This window comes from Arachis duranensis, chromosome 1, assembly GCF_000817695.3.
Source record: "Arachis duranensis cultivar V14167 chromosome 1, aradu.V14167.gnm2.J7QH, whole genome shotgun sequence".
In the NCBI taxonomy this organism is placed as follows: Eukaryota; Viridiplantae; Streptophyta; class Magnoliopsida; order Fabales; family Fabaceae; genus Arachis; species Arachis duranensis.
The window spans coordinates 1769639-1792119 of NC_029772.3; the positions used below are offsets into that span (position 1 = coordinate 1769639).

The 22481-nt window shown below is 35.4% G+C and overlaps 1 protein-coding gene across 1 annotated transcript; it reads left to right on the plus strand.

Moving 5' to 3' along the window:
* Nucleotides 1–3136: 3136 nt before the first annotated feature.
* Nucleotides 3137–21411, plus strand: LOC107487091 (nuclear pore complex protein NUP214). Its single transcript, XM_052257853.1, is given in 17 exon segments — nt 3137–3855; nt 3938–4146; nt 6885–7053; nt 7348–7494; nt 10367–10491; nt 11192–11304; nt 12384–12523; nt 13097–13262; nt 13360–13483; nt 13582–14349; nt 14803–14955; nt 15962–16019; nt 16636–16769; nt 16841–16965; nt 18239–18575; nt 18916–19148; nt 19151–21411. Coding segments are annotated over 17 exon segments (5289 nt in total). The 5' UTR covers nt 3137–3644; the 3' UTR covers nt 21228–21411.
* The last annotated feature ends 1070 nt before the right edge of the window (nt 21412–22481 follow it).

Consider the following 22481-nt stretch of genomic DNA (forward strand, 5'->3'; position numbering starts at 1 on the left):
TGCATGAGCATCTTATATCCTTTTTGTTATCATTTTCCAGTTGTTTTTAGTTAGATTTTCATTGATTTTACTTGATTTTAGTGCAAAACTTTCCTTTTAATGCTACTTTGAGTTGTTTTAGTATTTTTGTGATTTCAAGAGAAATTTGGAACAGTTTGGCAGAGTTTGGAGCTAAAAAGGAAACACCAGCAGCAGTCCGAAATTTTCACTTTTGGACTTTTTAAGTGAATTTAGCATTTATTAGTTCTATTTTATTTTTTTTTAATAATTTTTATTTACAAACAATACTTTTTTAGTTTTAGGAATTATTATTTTATTTTATTATTTCGTTTCAAATTAGGTTAGTATAAAAAGGAAAAGATCTTCTGTATTTGGATCTGCTTCCTTCCGCACATTTTCAGAACCCTAGTTTTTCTATAAGTCATGAGCAACTAAACCTCTTAGTTAAGGTTAGGAGCTCTGTTTATTTTTATGGATTAGAACTATTAGTCTTCTATTTTAATTAATGTTTTGATTCAATTCTAATGATTATTTTCGTTTTTAATCTTATGAATTTTGGTGGAACAAGAGTACGACTCTTATTCTACATGAGTTCTTGTGATTCTCGAGAGAGTTATCTCGCTTGAACTACAGCTTGAAAACAAACTCCTCCTAAATTGCTAATTGCATGAACTAATTGGGATGTGTGAATATAATTCTGTTAGCTTTGGGTAATTAGGATTTTTGTGGCCATAAACTAGTTTTTGAACTTAATTCTCTAATCGAAATTAAGTGACCACGAAAGTGGCAGTTAATGAAGGTTAGAGGAGGCTAAATCACTAAGAGATTTGGGTTTAGACATTTATAGTTTGTCATAGAATGAATCATGTATTGTTAAAATAGTTGATAAGAACTTTTAATTTGGAAAAGTAAACATCTCTGAAGTCTTAACTATTTTCTCATTCTGTTTTCACACCAAACAAATTTATTTGATTTATTTGCTTGCTATTTACTATTTATGTGTTTCAACCATCAAATTCCTTTTTAATTCGCCTAACTAAGTCCAACTTGACAATCATTACTTGCTTAGTCTGACAATTATTGTGGGATCGATCCTCACTCATTTGAGGTATTATTTGGATGACTCGGTGTACTTGCCGGTTAAGCTGTGCGAGTTCTCAATTCGCACACCTTGTAATTATCTCCATACTAAATTAAAACACACCATTTCTCCATAATTGAGAATAATACAACAATAATTTTCATATAAAAAATTAGCCCTTAAAAAAAATGATAAGACAAGATAAGACCTTAAGAATAAGAAATTTTTTGAACAAAAATAAATTAAAAAATATTTAATTTATTGAAATAATTAATTTTAAAAATTATTACGAAAATACGTAGAATGACTTATCTCGTTTACCGTGTAAATGAGACAAGACAGTGCGTGTGACACGTGTATATCTCGTTTACAGTGTAAACATATACGAGCAAGCTTATCTGGCTTACACTGTAAACGAGATAAGATTGGGTCACGCCTAAATATAAATGTCGTTTACAGCCTTGATTTGGGCCCCATTTCGAAGTTTTCCTCCATTTTCTTCTCTCTTCTATCCCTTTTTGACTATATTATCGAGTAAGACAAAAATGGCCCACGCAGATTGACGTGATTCGAACATCAATAGACTGAACGCCACATGGCACTACATCGGGATAGCCGACTTTGCTGTTAGTTTTATTATCTTGACATTTATGTTGTCCCATATATGTATAGTCTTGGTTAGGATACTTACCAAAAACTAGAACACAATTTTTATCATTAGCAACAAGAGCTAATAGGGAATAAGTCTAGGAATGTGGTTATCATTTTTCAATAATTAAGTTGTTAACTACATAATTATTAATTTAGATATTAAATAATGGGGTAGATGTTTTTCAACCATTGAAATTAGTTTATTCGTTACATATTTCTTAATTTGTGAACTTAATTATTAACTATCAAAGTTTGATAATTAAATTATTAAGCTAAAGTTTGATAATTAAATTATTAATTACTTTTCTTAATATTTTTATTTTATTTAACATATTAAGGAAATGTCTATTAGTTAAGTAAGTCCATGTCAACATAAAAAATTGTATCAACATAAATTAAGTTAGTACATACGTGTAAATTTATGTTAAAACAAATGTATACAATAGTTAAGTCGGTTTGATATGTCCATGGACCAATACAAATTTTTAATAATTGTGATATTTTATTTTTTGTCAGAGGTCTCGCCTACTTCTGCCCCGGCGAGTGAGTCACACGCTTCCACCACCTGACGCTATCGTCCCGTATTTAAGAGAGGCTAGGTTCAGCGACACGGTGCCTCTTAGGGACTTCGTCTTTGACAACTCTCTGATCACGACATTTGTTGAGGGGCTAGGAGGGAGAAAGTCAGGCCTCGCCGGGCGCAGTTGGACGTGGAGTATGAGGAGGAGGCACTGGCGCGATCCATTTGGTTCAGGAGGTCTGCAGCATCAAGCAGTCTAGAACACTTCACCACCCAATTGGCATGATATCAGGCTGTCCAGCAGCTATCAGGGGGAGCAAATAGTCGAGGAGATAGGGTTCGAGGATGCATTCCAACTTCATACTGCTAACTAGGCCTCAATGCACGCCTTGCGGATCAGTTTCGAACTGGCAGAGAGTAGAGTATCGGACAGTTTCATCATTCTTTTGCACCCATAAATATTTCAGCTTGGATGCCACAAATCTCGCCATGAGCTGGCTCGTCATACGGGGCAGACATACGACTGGGTGCCAGTATGTGATGCCTCCGTCAGTGGACTATGATCTATTACTCACGTCATTCCATCCTCAGCTGTCACCACTTTTTGCTCCACTACCTCAGCCTCAGCCTTAGATGCACCAGTATGCCCCCCGTCCCTTGCTCTGAAGGCTACTATATCCCACTTCCATCACCGCCTCCACAGCAATCACAAAATCCTTTTGCGTAGCCCTAGCCTCATGCAGACCTTTGGCCAGCGCCATGCACAACCTCCATCATGTGGTATTAAGCATGGCCTCAACTATCAGGATCGGTTCGACAATCAAATAGCAGTTTTTGAATCTTTCGATTCTGGTATATGACCAATTCACTTTTACATCGATTCATGGTTCGACCGCTGGGTTCGAACTGGTTTTTTGAACATTGTGTCTAGCCGAAGAAAAAGATAAGGGTCAATTAGTCATTTTTTATTTGTCAGGGCAGCTTGTCAATAATGAAAAAAGTCAGGGCCGAAAAGAGGCGTTACTCGTTAAAAAGAAACATCCCGCTAACAAGTAATAACCCAGCATCTCGACGCTCCTCTCCCCGTCCTCCACTAAACTCACCTCCTCTTTGCCCTACTCAGCAGTCTGCACCGCCGCATCGCCACCCAGTATCACCCACCAGCCGTCAACCCAACCCTCCCATTACGACCTCCTCCAGCGAAGCTTCTCGTCGATAGCTTCGTTCCTCCTGACTCCGCCGCTCTGCTTTGCCATCTCTTCCCTGCCTTCTACTTCGCCACTCTAAACATCTACTTCTCGTTGCGGTGGCCAACTTTGGGCGCACTCGCTTCCGCTTATTAACTACCTAACCGTACATTAGGCATTGTTAACAGTGTACATATCAGACACTATGGGCACTTCCGATCCACCAATCAAGGTCGACCTAGAAGACGAGCTCGAAGGCGAGCTAGTTGGTACCAAGGATTACTTCTTTTCCAAGATAGGCGAGTCCGTACCGTTGAAGCCCGATGAAGACTCCAACTACGACCCTGAATCCCTTCCTTCTCAGCCTCTTGCAGTCTCCGAACGCTTCCGTCTCGTTTTCGTTGCTCATTCTTCGGGTAAATATCCTAGTTTACTTCATTTCTGGTAATGTATTTGGTCCTCACTGTTGTTAATTTAGGTTTTTATTTTTATTTTTAGGGTTCTTTGTTGTAAGGACGAAGGACGTTATTGATTCGGCAAACGAATTTAAAGAGAAGGGGAGTGGTTCTCTTGTACAACAGCTGAGTCTCGTTGATGTCTCTATTGGTAGGGTTCACTGTTTGGCTCTTTCCACGGATAACTCAACTTTGGCAGCTTCGGTCTCCGGCGACATACGGTTTTACTCTGTACCTAATTTCTTGAATAAGGTATTTTTTTTTCCATCATTTTGTTGTTGTTATCATTATGCTAAATGTTGATGTATTTGGATGCCTACTTTTATCTTTTTCTGTATCCAGAACTACTTTATACCTAGTTATGCCAGAGTGTGAAAACACTACTTTTTCTTATTTATTTGTTTAAGCATTTTAGTTTTGTCGGGGGAAGTGCCCAAATGGCTTTGTAGGTTCCTGAAACCCAAATATTTTGATTGGTCTCTAATATGCTATTACCAAAACATTGAAACTTGAAAATTTTTGGACGAGAGGTTTGGGAAATGAAGAAATGCTAGACATACAACTAGCATTTCCCTATAAAAGATCCCCCAAAAGTGTGACATAAGCTTTAGTATTATCCATCGAGTTGGACTGGACCTGAGGAAGGTTTTGCTAAGTTAAATTGTGATGGGAGTGTCTTTATGGATGAGAACTGTGCTGGCTTTGGCTGTGTGTTGCGGAATAGCTCTGGCAACTGGGTTTTTGGGTGCTTTGGTCCTGTTTTCGGCAACGGGGTTTTGCGAGCTGAGCTTTGGGTAGTTTGGAGAGGTCTATACATGGCTTACCAGCAAATGATGACAGCTATTGTGTGTGAGACTGACTCTGCAGATGCTTTCTATCCAGTAAACCACTGGAAAATCCCGCAAGAGCATGAGGAGAGGGATTTGATCCAGCAGATTTTTTATCTGAAGTTGAAAGCTAATTGGATGATTCAGTTCTCTCTCATTCAGCGGGATGCTAATTGAGTTGCAGATGTGATGGCCAAGTTGGGAGCGCAGAATGATGGAATTGCAGTAGATTGATTAATCCACCTATGGAAGTCGAGCCAATTCTTGCTCAAGAGATGGGTTAGGGTTTTGTATCCCTGCCCTGCTGTTTTCTTTCGTTCCTTTGTCTTTGTTTTTATTTTTCTTCTTTTTTTTAAGTCACACATCAACAAAAAAATATCCATCTTTACAACTCCCCTATCTCTTCTTGATATGTTGTTTTTGCTGAGACTTCTCCATTGTCATCATAATGCATTTCATTTGATATTCTGTTCCTCTGGCAAGCTTGTAATGCATTCTCTAATTTTTGGTGCCTGAAGTTTTTAATATCTTCTGAACAACTCTGGCTTTTGCATGATCATTGTTAGTAGCTTGCAGTTTGTTGGAACAGTCATTAGGATATTGTATCACCTTATTGTATATTTTAGTAAAGATTAAATTAAGTGCAATAGCTAATCAATGAGGAATTGTAGAAATAGTCAATAGCAATGTATTAAAAACTACAGTTGACTAATATTCTACTATTGTTATGATGACCCCAGACCCCGTCTCATCTTGAGGCTAGTTAAGCTCTCAGATTATTGAAAGAAAGACATACAGACCTTGTATTTCCACTCTGGCATTTAATAGAGTTAATTAATGATGTGCTGTTGTTGCAGGCTTTTTATCCTCTTAGTATTATTATTTATTATTTTGAGTTTTTCTTTGATGATACTTTATTTTCTAGTGTGCTCTTTGCATTTGTCCTACAAGAATTTCTTTTTCTATAGGAACAAGGCTCTTCTTATGTGTGTATAACATCTATTGATTGCTTAGAATATGTTTCTCACATGTTCTTACATCATTACATACTTTTGTTTCTTTATAAGCACATCTTATGTGGAATTTATGGCGAGTGTCGCGTGTTTTAGGTTACTTGAGCAGTTTTCATGATTTATTTTTCATGTTTTTTAATAGAATTGAGGAGGCCAAATTTTGCATTGAATATACATTTGGTTGCAGCTGAACGCTCGTTTTGATAAGGTTTCTTTAGCACGTTGCTTGAAATGGGATACAATTATGCTTTCTGTATATATTTATAACACGGTTTCATTTATTTAGACAGGGGTTCAATATCACATAGGATGGCATGGGAAGCTTTCTTAGTTTATCAAGATGATTTATGCTTTCCATTTTTTTTTGGCTCTTTGCTTAGGTGGATACTTTATCCTCTTTAATATGTATTTAATCTCCACCTTAATAAGCTCCTTTCTTTTTTCTAGAACAGAACCCCCACCCCCCCAAAAAAAGAAAACAAACAAAAAATAAAACTGCACCAAAACCTAAAGCAATTCTGACAATGGCATTTACGGCAACAAATCCTTTTGGTGATGCCATTGGTAAGGGGATCCTTTGGTAATCCAAGAATCACTTTTGCTCCCTTCCTAATTAGTCATCTCTTCCCTTAGAATGTTGGCACTTCCAAGAATCCCTTTTATAGATTTCTTTTAAATAGGTATTATTTTGTGTCCTTCAGTTGACACCACTCAATCTCTAGGTTTGTAACATTTCTCCTTGATCTCTCCTTAGCATCCACCCTCAACCAGAAACATTAGCAACTGGTTTAGCTATCTCCTAGTGTGACTTCGCAGTCCCTAGAAAATTTTTCTCTCTTAACACTTGATTTATTATTAGACTAGGATCATGTCCAGCCTGAAGTCTCATGTACTCTCTCAGTCTCTTGTTGGTTGAAAGATTATCCCTATCCCTAGAAAAAATAGCTTACACAAGAATTTGCTGGATGCTAACACTACTGCCTGAGTGTTTTGGTTTAGCTTTTTGATGGGGTTTCTGTAGTAGAAATGTTAGTTTGGGACATTGGCTACTTTTGCTCTTCTAAAGTTTCCTTATTCTTAGTGTTTGTCCTGTTTATGATTTTTTAATTTGTAATGACAATCTGTTTTTTATTGTATCATCATTAACCAGGAAGTGAAGCAGTCTTTTTCCTGTTCACTCAATGATTCGGCTACCGTCAAGGACATGCGATGGATAACAACATCAGAAAATTCATTTGTTGTGCTTTCAAATACGGGAGTGCTATATTATGGAGAGGTTAATTCTCCCCTTAAATGTGTGATGGACTCTGTTGAAGCTGGTATGATACTATCATTATTCTGCTCTACTTTATTTGCCACCTTATTATCAATATTTGCTATTTGGTGTTTATTGATTTGATGGGTGAAATTCCAGTGCTAGACAGTATGAGTTAATTTTAATTTCAGTCTGCTACATTATTTGCTTCACTACCATAGCTTCAGTTATTATTTTAGTTGTTATCTGGTTGTTGGGGAATCTTCATTGCAAAGATTCTTCACTCTCTTCCGTTTGGTTCATGGCATACTTATTTTCATGTCTAATCTAATTACTTGTTCTAATTTATTTCTTCAAGTTGATTGGGGCATAAAAGGGAACTTTATTGCTGTGGCAAGAAGGAATGTTCTAAGTATTTTATCGGTTAAGTTTGAAGAATGGATTTCAATTTCGTTATCTTTCAAATCCTGGATTGGTGATTCTGACCTGAATTGTAGCATAAAAGGTTTGCATTCTCCTCTTCATCTCTCTATTTTTAATACACTAAGATATTGTATATGTGTATGTGCTCATGTTGGCTATTGACTTTCAATATTTAAATTGTTGACAAATATATTAACAATGATTCGATCAAAAGGACAATATCCCAAAGCTATTAAACGAATATGATTAGAAAAAATAAGTCACTACTCTTTCATACTTGCTCTCTGAGCTTGAGATCAAGATTTAATATATATTTATAGTTTTTAGGCAATCAAGCATAACAAAAAGCAGCAGAATCTAGCTGCTGATTCAATCTTTTATTATGGTAAAACATTAGTTTTGGATGATTCTCATTATACATAAATCCGTCCAGTTTTTTATTCTATTTTTTTTCTCATTATACAAGGCTTCAATCATAAGGACAGTATGTCAAAGCTATTAAATCAATTGGAATTATAAGTCATTAGTCTATTTCTTACTTCCTCAGAGATCAAGATTAATATATATTTACAGTTTTAGGCAATCAAGCATAATAAAAAGTAGCGGCAGTGAGGGAATTAAAATCTAGCTGCTGAATGCTGATTCAATCTTTTATTAATGGTAGCCTTCGATCAAGATGTTCTCGCATTTCCCATTTGGGCAATTATGGTAGTCCCCCCCTTCTACCCAATGGCCAGCTCCCTCTGCTTCACCTCCCCTGGTATTGTATGGGCCGCACTTGACACTTTCCAAGATGGCCTATACAACCTTCCTTCTTTCTCCCACGTAGTTTGTTGGTCAAACCAGGGATTCTTTTTCGGCCTTCGGGGTCAACCCGGTGGATTCTATGAAGGCGGCGGTGTGACCAGGCCATCATAAGAAAATACAGCGGGGAAACATATTGGTTTTAGACTTATACATGTAAATACCTCCAGTTTTTTATTCTAATCTTTTCCCTGTTGCTTTAAGTTTGGAATGCCTTAGGAGGAAAAGACGTCAATTGGTTTAACCACATTTTTCAATGAAATTTTAATATACAAGAAGATGCCAAACGAGTGGAGTAAGAACATTTTGGTCTCTAGGGGATATATAAAATTGTGGAAATTGCAGAGGGATCAAACTCATGACTTATGAGTCGTACCATGAAGTTATGGGAGAGAGTGATAGAACGGAGGTTGAGACAGGAGACAAAGGTCTAGGAAAACCAGTTTGATTTTATGCCAGGTAGATCCACCATAGAAGTTATATACTTGCTAAGGAAACTGATGGAGAGATACCGGAGTAATTAAAAAAAAATCTACATATAGTGTTTATTAATTTGAAAAAAACATAAAATAAGATACTAAGACAAGTCCTATGGAAGGTTTTGGAAAAGAAGAATGTAAGGATTGCATATATTCGTGTAACTAAGGATATGTATGATGGGGTTACAATTAGTGTGAAGACTCAATTTGGTGTAACAGAGGATTTTCCCATTGGTGTAGGATTGCATCAAGGTTCAACTCTAAGTCCATATATTTTAACATTAGTTTTGGAAGTGCTTATTGAGCATATTCAGGAACTCATGCCATGGTGCATGTTTTTTGCCTATGATGTCGTCCTTATGGGAGAATCATGACAAGATTTAAATCAGAAGCTAGATTTATAGAGAGAAGCTTTCGCGGTGTGTGGTTTGCGCATAAGCCGCGATAAGACGAATTATATGGAATGTAAGTTCGGTCGAGAGGGGGAAACACTAACATAGTAAAATTTGGAGATAGCATTCTACAACAAGTTAAGCATTTTAAGTATCTTGGGGGTATCAGACAAAATAATGCAGAAATTAGGAAGTACAACATAGGAATCAAGCTGGTTGGTCAAAGTACGTCTGATTTTATATCCGACAAAAAGATACCATTAAAACTTAATGACAAATTTTATCGCATTGCCATTAGACTGAACTATGTTATATGGAACAACGTGTTGGACCACAAAAAGTGAGTAGGAACATAAATTGAGTGTGACAGAGGTGAGGATGCTAAGATGGATGAGTTGCCATACACGTATAGACAAAATAAGGAACGCAAATATAAGATAATGTTGGAGTAGCTCCTATAGAAAAGATGGTAGAATCTCGTCTTAGGTGGTTTCGATATGTGGGAAGAATATCAGCAAAACATCTTGTTAGGAAAATGGATCAGATAGAATATAGACAGGTGGCGAAAAGTAGAGTAAGATCCAAGAAAACCATACACGTGGTGGTCAAAGGAGATCTATGTGTAACCGGTCTCACTACAAACATGATACGTAATAGGACGTAATAACATCGTTTGATTCATGTAGTTGACTCCACCTAGTGGGATAATATTTTTGTTGTTGGTTTGACGTGAATAGAAAAATATTTTAGAGGGTAAAGTATATTTTTTGTCCCTGATGTTTTGCAAAAGTTTCAAAAATACTACTAAGTTTTATTTTTTCAATTTTGTCCCAGAAGTTTTCGATATGCATCAAATATATTCCTGGCCGCTAATTTTTCAAAAAATTTAGGACCAATTCAATAATAATTTCATAAGAACAACCTTCAACACAAGCAAATCAAGCATAATTTTCATACATTTTTGTTGGATTGGTCTTAAATTTTTTGAAAATTTAGCTATCGGGGATATATTTGATGCAAATCGAAAACTTTTGGGATAAAATAAAACTTCAGGGTATTTTTGAAACTTTTGCTAAATTTCAAGAACACAAAATATACTTTACCCTATTTTTAGAAGTAATTAAAAAGTTGGTATTACACTATTAGGAAGTGTCAATAAGAAATGCACTTCCCCATTTTATTTTTTGCTTGGATTTTGGTGTTGAAAATTCAATACATGGTGCTGTTTCTTTGCTATGCAGAACGTCTAACATAAAGTCTTTTCTTTGAGATGTACCAGTGGATTCTGTCAAGTGTGTTCGATCTGATTCCATTATAATTGGATGCTTGCAATTTACTGAAGATGGCAAGGAGGAAAATTATCTTCTCCAAGTTATTAGAAGTAGAAATGGTGAAATTAGGGCTGTAAGTGTAAAATTCTTGCATTTGCTTTTTGGTATCATGCATTTATGACCTATTCATGTCTATACCTCACCATATGTATTAAATTTACATTTGCTGGATCTTGAGAATGATTGCATGCTTTCAGTAAAAGTGAATTTGTTTATAATATTGCTTGGTTATTGGTAAAATAAATATTTGCACTTTAGCATTCTTTCATGATAATGTATCTAGACCTCTTTTTTTTAGCTATTACCTATTAGTAAATTTTTTGCTGGACATGCATTTGTTTGCCCTTGCTCAACAGCTTAAATGAATTGATTCTTTGGCTGGGAACTGAATTTGGTTGATCATTTATCAAATGATCAAGAGAGTGATTCTCCTTCAAATCTCAAATTATACATCTTAAACTAGTACCTAATGTCACTATAATTAGTTTTCCATGATGGAAATATCTTCAGTTGTAGTTGTACTCAACTAATATTTTTTAATATTAAAACTTGCTTTTAGCCCCACGTGTTTATGGATTTGGTTTTAGTCCCTATACTAACTACTAAATGGATTTTGATGTGAATTCCTATACTGGTACTCCTTTAGTTGTTAGTCCCTAACTGGTTATGCAATAAAAATAAAAATGCATTCGTATGGATGCTGTAATAACCAAAGGAACTTGCATTTGATTTTACATGCAGCATTAAACATTTTTTTTTCTTTTTTCTTTCAGGGTTGTTCTGAATTTGTTGTCCAATCTTTCTCTGATATCTACCTAGGACTTATTGATGACATTGTACCATTTGGAAGTGGACCCTACCTTTTATTGGTGTACCTAGAACAATGGTAATTGTTTTGCATTTCATGGCTTGACACTCCGTTCACCCCTTATTTCCCCGTTTTGAATACATGTTAAAGCTTCATAACATGAAAGCTCTTTATTGCTTTTACTATTTGGTTTTTAAACATGCATAAGATTTTATGTATGTTGTCATCCTGACATTATAGATATCTCAAGATATAATAAGAAGCTTCATTTTGCTTTAGCCTACATTGGCTAAAACCAAATCTAGGTCTATTTTTGAACACAGTTCCAACTGTTACAAAATAAAATAAGAACTTCATTTGTTGCCTGATCTAGGTTTATTGGACTTGATATTCTGCTTTGAAAATAGATTCCTTCTTGTCTTTAACATTTTTCTGCAGAATTATGAGTGTTTATAAACATTTCTTTCTGTAACAAGAATTTTTTTTATTTTACCATAAAATATATAAATTAACATTCTAATTAATAGTTGACAAAATACAAAGGTACAACATTGACTAATTTATAAGTACAATTTTTCTTATTATAATTATAATTTCAAAATTAAATTATACATATAAATATATATCAACATGTTATAATGTCAAAATAACAGATTTTCTGACAAGCATGTTTTTTGTGATAGAATTAGACACTTAGCATCTAGTTGGTGTAGGTCATGATATTTATGGGGACTTCCCTCTTGAACATGTTGAGAGATTGGAAACCTATGCTTTATACATAAATCTTTTGTTTTTTGCTTTTCATTTTATAGGAGATCCCTTATCCCCCAATTTGTATTATCCTTGTTGTCATAATGAAATTCTTTTTTTTTATCACACAAAAAATGTCACATTTGAAAATAGATGAATTGTAGCTTATTTTAATGTTGTAAAGAAGTGGTGAAGATTGAAGAGTATCCTTTAGAAATAAAGGAGGCGAGTGAAACATAATAATGCTTTTTATAAAGGGATAAAGTTATATTTTACTCTTGATTAAAACTTATTTGATGGTCATCAATATCATGCCTTGAATGATAGTTTATTTATATGAAGAATTATATTGGAAATGAACTTGATTTTTTCTAATTTTTAATTTTTTACTTTTTGAATAACTATAGCGAGCTTGCAATCCATGGCAACAAGAAGAATACGGATCAGCACATTATGTTAGTAGGTTGGTCAGTGGATGATTATAAGAATGAAGCTGTGCTTGTTGATATTGAAAGGGATAATTGTGTTCCAAGAATTGAGCTTCAGGGTACTTCCAAACTCATTTCCTTTTATGGTACCTCTTTTGTTTCCATCAGAAAAGGCAAATATCAATTAATGGAAATACATATTCTTATGCCTTTTTTTTTGGTTTCTTTTTTCCCCAATGAAAGTAGAAAGTCATTTTTACATAAATAGAATCAAGCAAATTTAGTGACCTCTGTATCGTGAGTTCTTGAGATAATGGAAGTTCCTAAGGAGGCGTCTTTAGGGGAAAATATTTGATAGACTAAGGAGTTAATGGAAAAGATAGCGAAACTTTTGTGTAACTTTGTGAGATCCAAACTCAGCCATAATAATCCAGGAAAAGTTATCTGTTGGGCTTTTATTTCATCGAGACAGTTGCATCCAAAAGTTGAAGAGAGGATAGGCTTCCTGAAATCCAGTTTCTCCATATCTATTCAGGATTGTAGAAAACCCCCAAAAATGCAATCATATGCTTTCTTGACCCCCCCCCTTCTCTCTCTTTCGCACGCGCGCACAACACAAATGAAAAGTTCTATATTTACTTGGTGAGTATAAATTATATTTTATGTAAGTCCTAATGCACTTTCATTTTCAGAAAATGGTGATGATAATTTGCTCTTGGGTCTATGTATTGATAAGGCATCAATATATCAGAAAGTGGGAGTTGAAATTGGTGTGGAGGGAAGGAAAGAGCTCTCACCACATTGTGTTCTCATATGTCTTACATTAGATGGAAAACTTGTTTTGTTCCATGTTGCTAGGTATGTTATTTGAAGTATGTTTTCTATTTTGTCAGCTGTATAGATTTTTCTCCACATGCAATTTTCAAATAAAATGTTGAGAAGGAATTGTTTTTAGTCTTGCAGGCCGTGAAGTTTCAGCTGATGTTCCTGCTGTCATTGAGGGAGATGCTTCTTTGAAGCTACCTGTGGAGGATCCTTCCACTGTTGCTCATGGATTTCAGAAAGAGGAATCAGATCAGGTGTTTTTGGTCTTCAACTTTTGGATTTGAAACAGAAGAGTTATTGCGTTGACTGTTGGGTCTCAGTTAATGACAATTTTGATAATAATTATGTGCAGGCTTATGAAGCAAGTGAGAATCAGAAATCCAAGGCTATTGCCAATTCTAAGCAAGTGGCAAAAACTGAACATTTTGTTAAGCACCCACAGGTGGAGTCACTGTCAAATTTGAAGTCTAATATTAAGCAAACAGTTCAAAATGTAGTAGATCTGAACCATGCCACTGATAGTAATAGTGCATCTACCTTTGAGCAACGGGCAAACTTAGGTCAAAATCCTGCAGCACTTGGATCAAATATTGGCTCTTTTATGACAAACACTCATTCTGCTACTCCTGTTTTGTCACATAATAACACTTCACAGAAAACTACTGTGATGTCTAAGGTTCCATGGAATACAAACAGTCCATGGGACTCACAGAGACCTTCTCATCATTCACCTAGTGAAACATCTTCAATTCCAAAAGGATCTGACTTCTCCTCATTTTCAACGTCAAGCCCTATTGGTGGTGTGGGTTACCAAAGTCAAATATATACTAAGGGCAGTACAAATGTTCACAGTACCAAAGTTCCTGGAGGCATCGATCAAAAACCCTCTCTTGTACAGGACAATTCTGCCGTTAGGCCTATTCAAAGTACAGAACAAGTTACTACAATAAGATCCGCAAATACACAACCAGTCTCAGCATTTTCCTCACATTTGTCTTTGAATGGAAATGCAACAGCTGGCAAGTCTTCTACTCGGAAATTTCATCCTTCTAATGAGCAGCATGGAACTTCATCAATGCTTGGGATCTCAAACTCTGATTTATCAAAGCCGTTTAGCAATGTATTATTTCTGAAAATGTTTCATAGTTTCATATTTGACAGGGTAGTACTGATGAGAGTATGTTAAGGCCTGTTTCATTTTTGTTTTTTTGTTTTCTTTCTTGTTTTCATGTTTGATGTTTTTATTTTCAGAATTTTCCGAAGAAAAAAGTGAACACTTTAGAGGATTATATGTTTTCACTATATCTAAGTTTTTTCTTCATAAAATTCTGAAAAAGAAAACTGAAAGATGAAAATAGGAAGCAAAGTGGAAACGAGAGGCCCTTAATTGCTCTTTCCATCTTGCCACTTGTGCCAAAAGAAGAATCTAGACTTAGTTCCATATTTTTCTTCCTCTGCTATTAGTTTACTTTATTATTAGATGAGTAGAAAGGATTTAGAAGGAGAAAAGACAGGAACTCTTATGCAATTCTTTTCCATGTTTTAATTTTTCTCTTTTTATTCTTTTCTCTAGATCAATGAGATGACAAAAGAACTGGATCTACTGTTGAGGTCGATAGAAGAGGCTGGTGGATTTAAAGATGCTTGCACTAAGTCACTAAAAAGTTCAATTGAAGCAGTGGAGCAAGGCATGGAGACCTTATCTAGAAATTGCAAATTTTGGGCGGTGATATTTCTTTCCTTTCTATTTTTTTTCACCTTTCCTGTTACAATAACATCTTTTCCATGACATCTCTTGTTGTGGATAATAATATAATGTTTAATTTTTTACTTGTATTATGGTATTGACTTAATACAGATTATTTTTTAAAGTGCTGTAGAGATCCTGATTATATACCACAGCAATATTACAATAATAAAACCTCTTCCCACTTGATGGGGTTATTAACAATTTTTAATTGTGTATATTTGATACAGTCATGTATATTTTTAGGCTAGATCAGTTGGTCCTTGATCCTGTTTTTGTCTTCAAAATTCAACAAATAGATGACTTAAAACATTGTACACGATGGAACTATTCTATAAATTGTACTATACTATGAAACTCAGGCTTTAATCTAATACATTGGTTACAATGGAAATATTGTGAATATTAATTCTACGTCATTAAATTTTGTATGTTATTGAAAACTTAAACAAAAAGGGATGGGTTGGTGCTTGTATCACATTCGTGGCAAGAATTTCAACTCTGCCATAAATATGAGCGCAGTCTCTTTCTTCAGCTAAATTGGTAGTCCTAAATTCACAATCCACAGTGGGAGCAATAATTTCCTAATGGAAAATCTAGCTACTAAGATATATCTCAACTCCAAAATCAGAGAGAGGGTCACTGATGGTATCTTCAAGTTTGCCCTCTCTCTTAAGTCTTGATCTTTATGAATATCTCAACAATTGCTTTACTTATATTAAACACATACATGAAGCAGTTGTTGAGATATTCATAAACATCAAGACTCAAGAAGCTCTAGAAATGACTAGACTGGACTTTAGGGGAGCTTAGCATAAATAACCCGTTTCTTTTCACTATTGGGGTTTTATTTTGATGTTTTTTATATTCATTAGGTATTCCCTTGCTCTTTTTCTGTTCTGTTCTTGGTGGTGCTGTTTCTTTTTTATTTCGTTCATATTTTTTGAGGTGGCTCATTTTCAAATGTCTGTGCTTCACTATGCAGTGCCAAATGGAAGAACATGTTGAGGAGGTTCATTATCTACTTAATAAAACCATACAAGGTGATGTTTACATGCAGATGCGTATTGTATTTTTCCCTTTAATCTGTTTTTATTTGTCCTTTTTGTATTTACTTTTTTATGTATAACAGTAAAGAGTGTATCAATGGTGACAGTTATAGGATTTCAAGAGTAATGTAAAGAAGTCATCTTACATGCTTTTTATTTAAAAAAAATAATAAAATTTTAATGGAGATCAATATGTTGTCTCCAAATGAATTAAGGGAGGTATGCGTCGTTTTAAACTAGAGGTAGTAAAGTGTAATCAATATATCTCAAGATGGGGTAATTGTAATTTGCCATTGATTCCTTGAATATATCAGGTTGTTCAAGGCTTTAAGTTGGTAGTAGTCAGGGAGAGAAATAAGCAATAGGGTAATCAGATATTGATATTAGTGATGTATTGCAAAAGGCAAAACACAGGTCCAATTCATTATAGCATTAGTTACTATATTCACCCTAATGAAACAATTAAACAAGTGATAAATAACATTAGGTAGAAAGATAAGTACTATATTCTCCGACAATGATATTTGGATATTCTAACACATCTAGTCTTTCCTTTTCATTAAAAACCTGTTATTCTTTTTACTTAAATGGTTATCTTGTTGGATGACAGTTGTGGCACGAAAAATATACATGGAAGGCATATATAAACAAGCTGCTGATAGCCGATATTGGGACCTCTGGAATCGCCAAAAGCTGAATTCAGAACTAGAGCTAAAGCGACAACATATTTTGACTCTGAATCAGGTATTGGTGATATTTTTCCAATAAGGGATTCATGATGCCTAGCATTTAACAATTTTGTTCAATTGTTTCAGGATTTGACATATCAATTAATTGAACTGGAGAGGCACTTCAATGGCCTTGAACTGAACAAGTTCAGTCAATATGGTGGCCGTAATATAGATCATGGAGCTTGTCAAAATAGATATGGACCTCCTAGGTATGATAATTTGTAGCCACTATTAGAGCTTACATTATACTTAATCCACTTAACAGGTATACACAACTTCAATTGTAGATATGTTGGTTTTCTTCTGTATCCATTTCCTCATTTTCCTTAGGTATTTTGTAGTACAATTCCTTTATATACAGATAAGCTTAGATATCAAGTAAACTCCTGCCTGCTTCACATTCTGCATGACTGCATGTCTCATCTGTCTTTTTAGTCTCCTTGCGCATGTGTCTGCTCTAACTGTGTTCCTCATGTGGATTCAGGCGTTTTTCGGAGAGGAGCTTGTGCTTTTCAAAAGCACAAGCACCTCGTTTTGTGTTTGGTAAATTAAAAGCTCACGTGCTTATGTTTGTAGCTTTTAAAAGCTAGGGATGTGTTAAGTATCTAAGGAAAGTGGGAAACCACACCTTACAGTCTATCAGTATTCGGTATTCACCTTAATCCAGCCTATAGGTAGCCCTTTCCATGGCGATACCATTGTTAAGTATCTAAGGAAAGTGGGAAACCACACCTTAAAAGCTAGTTGTTAAGGGGGAAGAACCACTCTCCTTATATACAACATCAAGCATCCCATACTACTCGAAGTGGGACTTTGAGCACCCCATAATTACCAAATCCCTAACAGGATGCTTTTGAAAGCACCTAAGGCGGAGCTTTTTAAAGTTGGCTTGTACGTATCAAAATTAAAATGTCTAATATAACCCTATAAAATAATAAATATCCAAAATTTTCCTTATTAATTATTAGTACGAAAAGAGTAATTATTCTTTATTATATCTATGTCTATTATGGTCCTTTTTACTTTTAAAAGTTATTTTACTAAACGCAATTATGGTGCTTGTGCTTATCGAAAGCCATTTTTAGTTTGATTTTCCGAGCGCAGGTATGGAGCTTTTAAAAAGCTGGCTTTTGAAAGACAGCTTTCATAAGCTACTTTTAAAAAGTAAAAGTTTTACCCAACCAAGCCTCAGAGTGGTCAAAGAGGGTTACTGGCTTACTGCATTTGTGTATCTTGGTGGTTGTTGGGGTCTATTTTGTTGTTGGTAGAGTCTATTTTGGTCTTATTTTTGTAAATCTAACACACTGATTATTCTTCTCTCTCTATGCTAAGTATTGATTTACTAGTAGATAAATAAACAAATAAACTGGGTATGATGAATAATAAACTATATGGATAGGTATAAATGCTATAGACTTTGACCTTTTTCTGTGTTTTGTTTTACTAAATTATAATTCCCTTTTTTTTCTCTCCTCTTTGCAGACACATTCAGTCAATGCATAGTCTACATAATGCAATTAGTTCACAACTTGTAGCTGCTGAGAATCTCTCTGAATGCCTTTCTAAACAAATGACAACATTGAGTTTAAGCTCTCTACCTAAGGAACAAAAGAATGTGAGAGAGTTATTTGAAACAATAGGAATTCCGTTTGACAATTCCTTTGGCTCTCCAGCCATGAAAGATGTGAGGACCCCTTTAGCTAAGCAGCTTGTCTCTGGTTCGACTTCTAAGAAAGATCAATCTAAAAGAATTCAAACCAGTGCTATGAAGAGTTGTGAACCAGAAACGGCTAGGAGGAGGAGAGACTCACTTGACCAGGTATTAGTCAGTTACTGGTTGGTTCGGTTTTATCATACAACTATGCCACACAATTAAGCAAGCAGATTGGTTAATGCTGCTCAGTTAATTGCTGTGGGTAAAGATTTGATTTTACTTTTTATCTCGCACTGCTGAAATTCTTGATGGAAAAAAGAATTTCTACTAAAAGGAAAGACACATGTAAAACAAGCAACAAAAGTCTAAAATTTTAAAATTAGTGTTGGATGCAGAATTTTCCGTGTCTTTCTTTTTTTGGATGGGATCTATATGATAGAATGTTCTGATGGATATATTGCATTTATTAATGGTTATGATGTGGGTTTTAACAACTTGGGTGCAGAGTTGGGCCTCCTTTGAACCACCTAAAACCACAATCAAAAGGATGCTGCTAAAAGAACCGCAGAAACCAAACCGGAATGGATCATTCTCTTCATTGAAGAAAGAAAAGGTTCAAACTTCTATGATGACAGAATCTGCTTCTCAAAAATCAGATGTGGGAACACCTTCAATTGCTTTCCCTGCAACTAAAATGAAAGGTGAATTGAGATTAATTGTTTATCCTTTTTTTTCCCTCTAGGTATTCGATTAATAGTTAATCTGACATACTATTCATCATGCTGTCTGACTTTGGTCTTTCTCTACAAAATACACATACAGCAGGGAATTCTGGATTTTCCTGTTGAACTCAAACAGGGTTCAGAGCAGGCATTTAAATGGACTGGTAGCCTCCAAGCACCCACACAAGTTTCAGAGTCCAAACCCCGTGTTTTACAAAATATCACTTCAGCAGTTCCCTCTTGGCCTGTATCACAATCGCCAGCTGCAATGATGCCTGGTAGTTACACAGAAACCAAAAATGTTGCTTCCGAAAAATTGGATCTTCCAAGAGTTAATTTATTCTCCAACAGTGATAATACATCAATACTGAATTCGAAAACACCTCAAAAATCCTCTATTCTTTCCTTTTCTAACACAGAAAAACCTTCATTCCTAATTAAATCTACTGAAATGCCAAGTACAATGAGTAAAATAACAATGGCTACTAGTGCTACAATGGGAAACAAACTTTCAAGTGCATTTACTTCTGAATCCTGGAAAAAACACGATTCTTCATCCTTGGAGTCACATTCATCTGCTATATCAGCACCATCAACCTCCCTTGGAAAGATTACTGAGTTCAATTTTACTAAAAGCCGACCCAATGAAAATATTTCTGAACTGCCTACATCTGGTTCATGTGAATCTCCGTCACCTACAATTATTAAACCATTATCAGCTTCGCCATTGTCATCTTCCATCTCATCTGCAGCAGTGTCTCCAGCTCCAGTGTCAGTGCCATTAAGCAGACCTTTGTCTAGTTCAGACACCAGCATAAACTCTAATAGCACTATGTCAACTACTTCAGCAAGAGCTTCTGTCTTATCTGATCAGGGCCTTAAACATGCAGTGTTCTCTTCAACTACTACGTCTGGCTTGAATTCAACCTCAGAGTCACTTAAGTCAGAGATTCGGCCAGCTTCTGTGTCTAATTTAAATACAGATTCAGATGCTGCTGCAGAGATGACCCCTCAGCTGAGTGAACCTCAAACACGTGAGTCTGAATTGAAGGATGGACCTTCTGGAAATCTCACTCCTACTGGTGAGGAGTCTTCGGGAAATGTTGCAAGTTCTGGACCCAATGTAGTCCCAGTTTCTCTACCAGAGCAGCCATCATCCGATGGATCTATGCAGCTTTCGACTTCTTTCCTTACATCTGCTAATGTTCCGAGTAGCAAAAATGGGGGTATGGATGCTGGTCTTTCATATGAGGATGAGATGGATGAAGAAGCTCCTGAGACTGGTAACACGACTGAACTGAATTTTGGGAGCCTCGGTGGGTTTGGGACTAGTCCAATCCCTAATTCATCTGTGCCCAAACAAAACCCATTTGGAGGTTCCTTTGGTAATGTAGCAACAAGTTTGCCAAGCTCGTCATTTACATTCTCACCTCCTAGCGGGGAGTTGTTTCGACCTGCATCCTTTACATTCCCAAGTTCTCAGTCATCTACATCCGCCCAGTCGACAAACACAGGTGCATTCTCTGGTGGCTTTGGTGCTGGGGGAACTGGTCCAACACCAACTCCAAGTGCGTTTGGGCAGCCAGCACAAATTGGATCTGGCCAACAGGTTCTTGGATCAGTCCTTGGTACTTTCGGACAATCAAGACAGCTTGGTGGTGCTTTGCCTGGAAGTGGCTTTGCAGCTCCCGGTGGTTTTGGCGGATTTGCTGGAAGTAATTCCAATAGTGGTTTTCCAACTGCTGCCACCGGTGGAGGGTTTGCTGGTAGAGCATCGGCTGCTGGAGGTTTTGCTGGCATAACATCAACAGGTGCAGGATTTGGTGGCATAGCAGCTTCAAGTGGAGGCTTTGCTGGTGTTGCTTCCACAGGTGGTGGATTCTCTGGACTCACTTCTCCTGTTGGTGGATTTGCTGGTGCTGCTTCCTCTGGTGGCGGCTTTGGTGCTGCCTCATCAACTGGTGGATTTGCAGGAGCTGCTCCAGGAACTGGGGGTTTTGGGGCATTCAGCAACCAAGGAAGGGGTGGGTTTTCTCCTTTTGGTGCAGTCGGAGGCAGTAAACCACCAGAGCTGTTCACACAGATGAGAAAGTAGTATTAAACCGTTGAAAAATTTAGGCGCAGATAAGCAGAAAGTAGGATTTTGTTTTTAACTGTCCAGTTCTCATGTATTTATATAAGAACAATGGAATAGCAGGGTTTTTTTTTTGGTGACTGGAATAGCAGGGTTTGAATGTGTTTTCCTAGCTGCTTAAAATATTCCCTTTGAAGTAAATAAATTACCGAAATAATATTACAAAATTCATATAGTTAATAATCTAAAATATAAGAATGGCAAATAGATTTTAAAAGATATAGAAATATGATAAAAATAATTAGATATTAGATATATATTTTAAAAAATATGGGTTTTGATATGATTTTTTATAAATATAATTTAAAAAAATGAGGCGTTTTTTTAAAAAAAATGGTAATTCTATGATTTGTGCGTTTTTGTTTTTGTTCATAAATGACCGAAAGATTTTAAAAAATGAAAAAAAAATTAATGATCAAATTTATCCCTGATTTAACTTATTCAAATAAGAATAAAATTTTACTATCAAATAAAATATTTAATCAAGTCTAATTAAGATATAACTGTTTTTAACATTATGCTTGCATGCACTCCTCTTCTTTAGAGAATGCAGTCTAAAGAGCAGGGAAAAAAAAAAGAAAAACGCTATATTATTAATAGTTTTATTAAATACACGCTTTAAGTATTTCTATTAACGTGTCTGAATCCGTGTTCCTCCTTCTTCTAGCTTTTTTTTTTCTCGTATTTTCTTTTCTTTCTCTTTCTAATAATTTTACAGTATTATGTATTTTTTCTTTATATTATCCTATTATTCAGATATGTACCATACCCTTTTGTAGGTTGTTTATCTATTTTTTTTTATACCAAAAACAAGAAACTCGAACTCGCAACTTTTTAATTAAGTATGAGAAGATTATGCTATTTGAGCTATAACTCATTGGCTAATAATTATCTATTAGTAATATATTAAAACAGAGTTCAACATATATAATTTCTAGATGTACTATTATGTCAGGTCATCTTTTAAGTGACTAATTCACACAATTTGAACACAATCTTCTATCTTTGCATTATACCATAGAATTTTAAATGTATTTTTATCTTTTCTTAATAACCTATCTTTATATAATGTTATAGGATTCTTTTTGAAAAAACAATCATTTGTACTCAAGTACGTAATGCTGACCAAAGTACACATCAAACAAAAAAAATTGACGTTATATCCATAAAAAATAAGTTTCATATTGACAAAAATATCAAAATTCTAATTTTTTG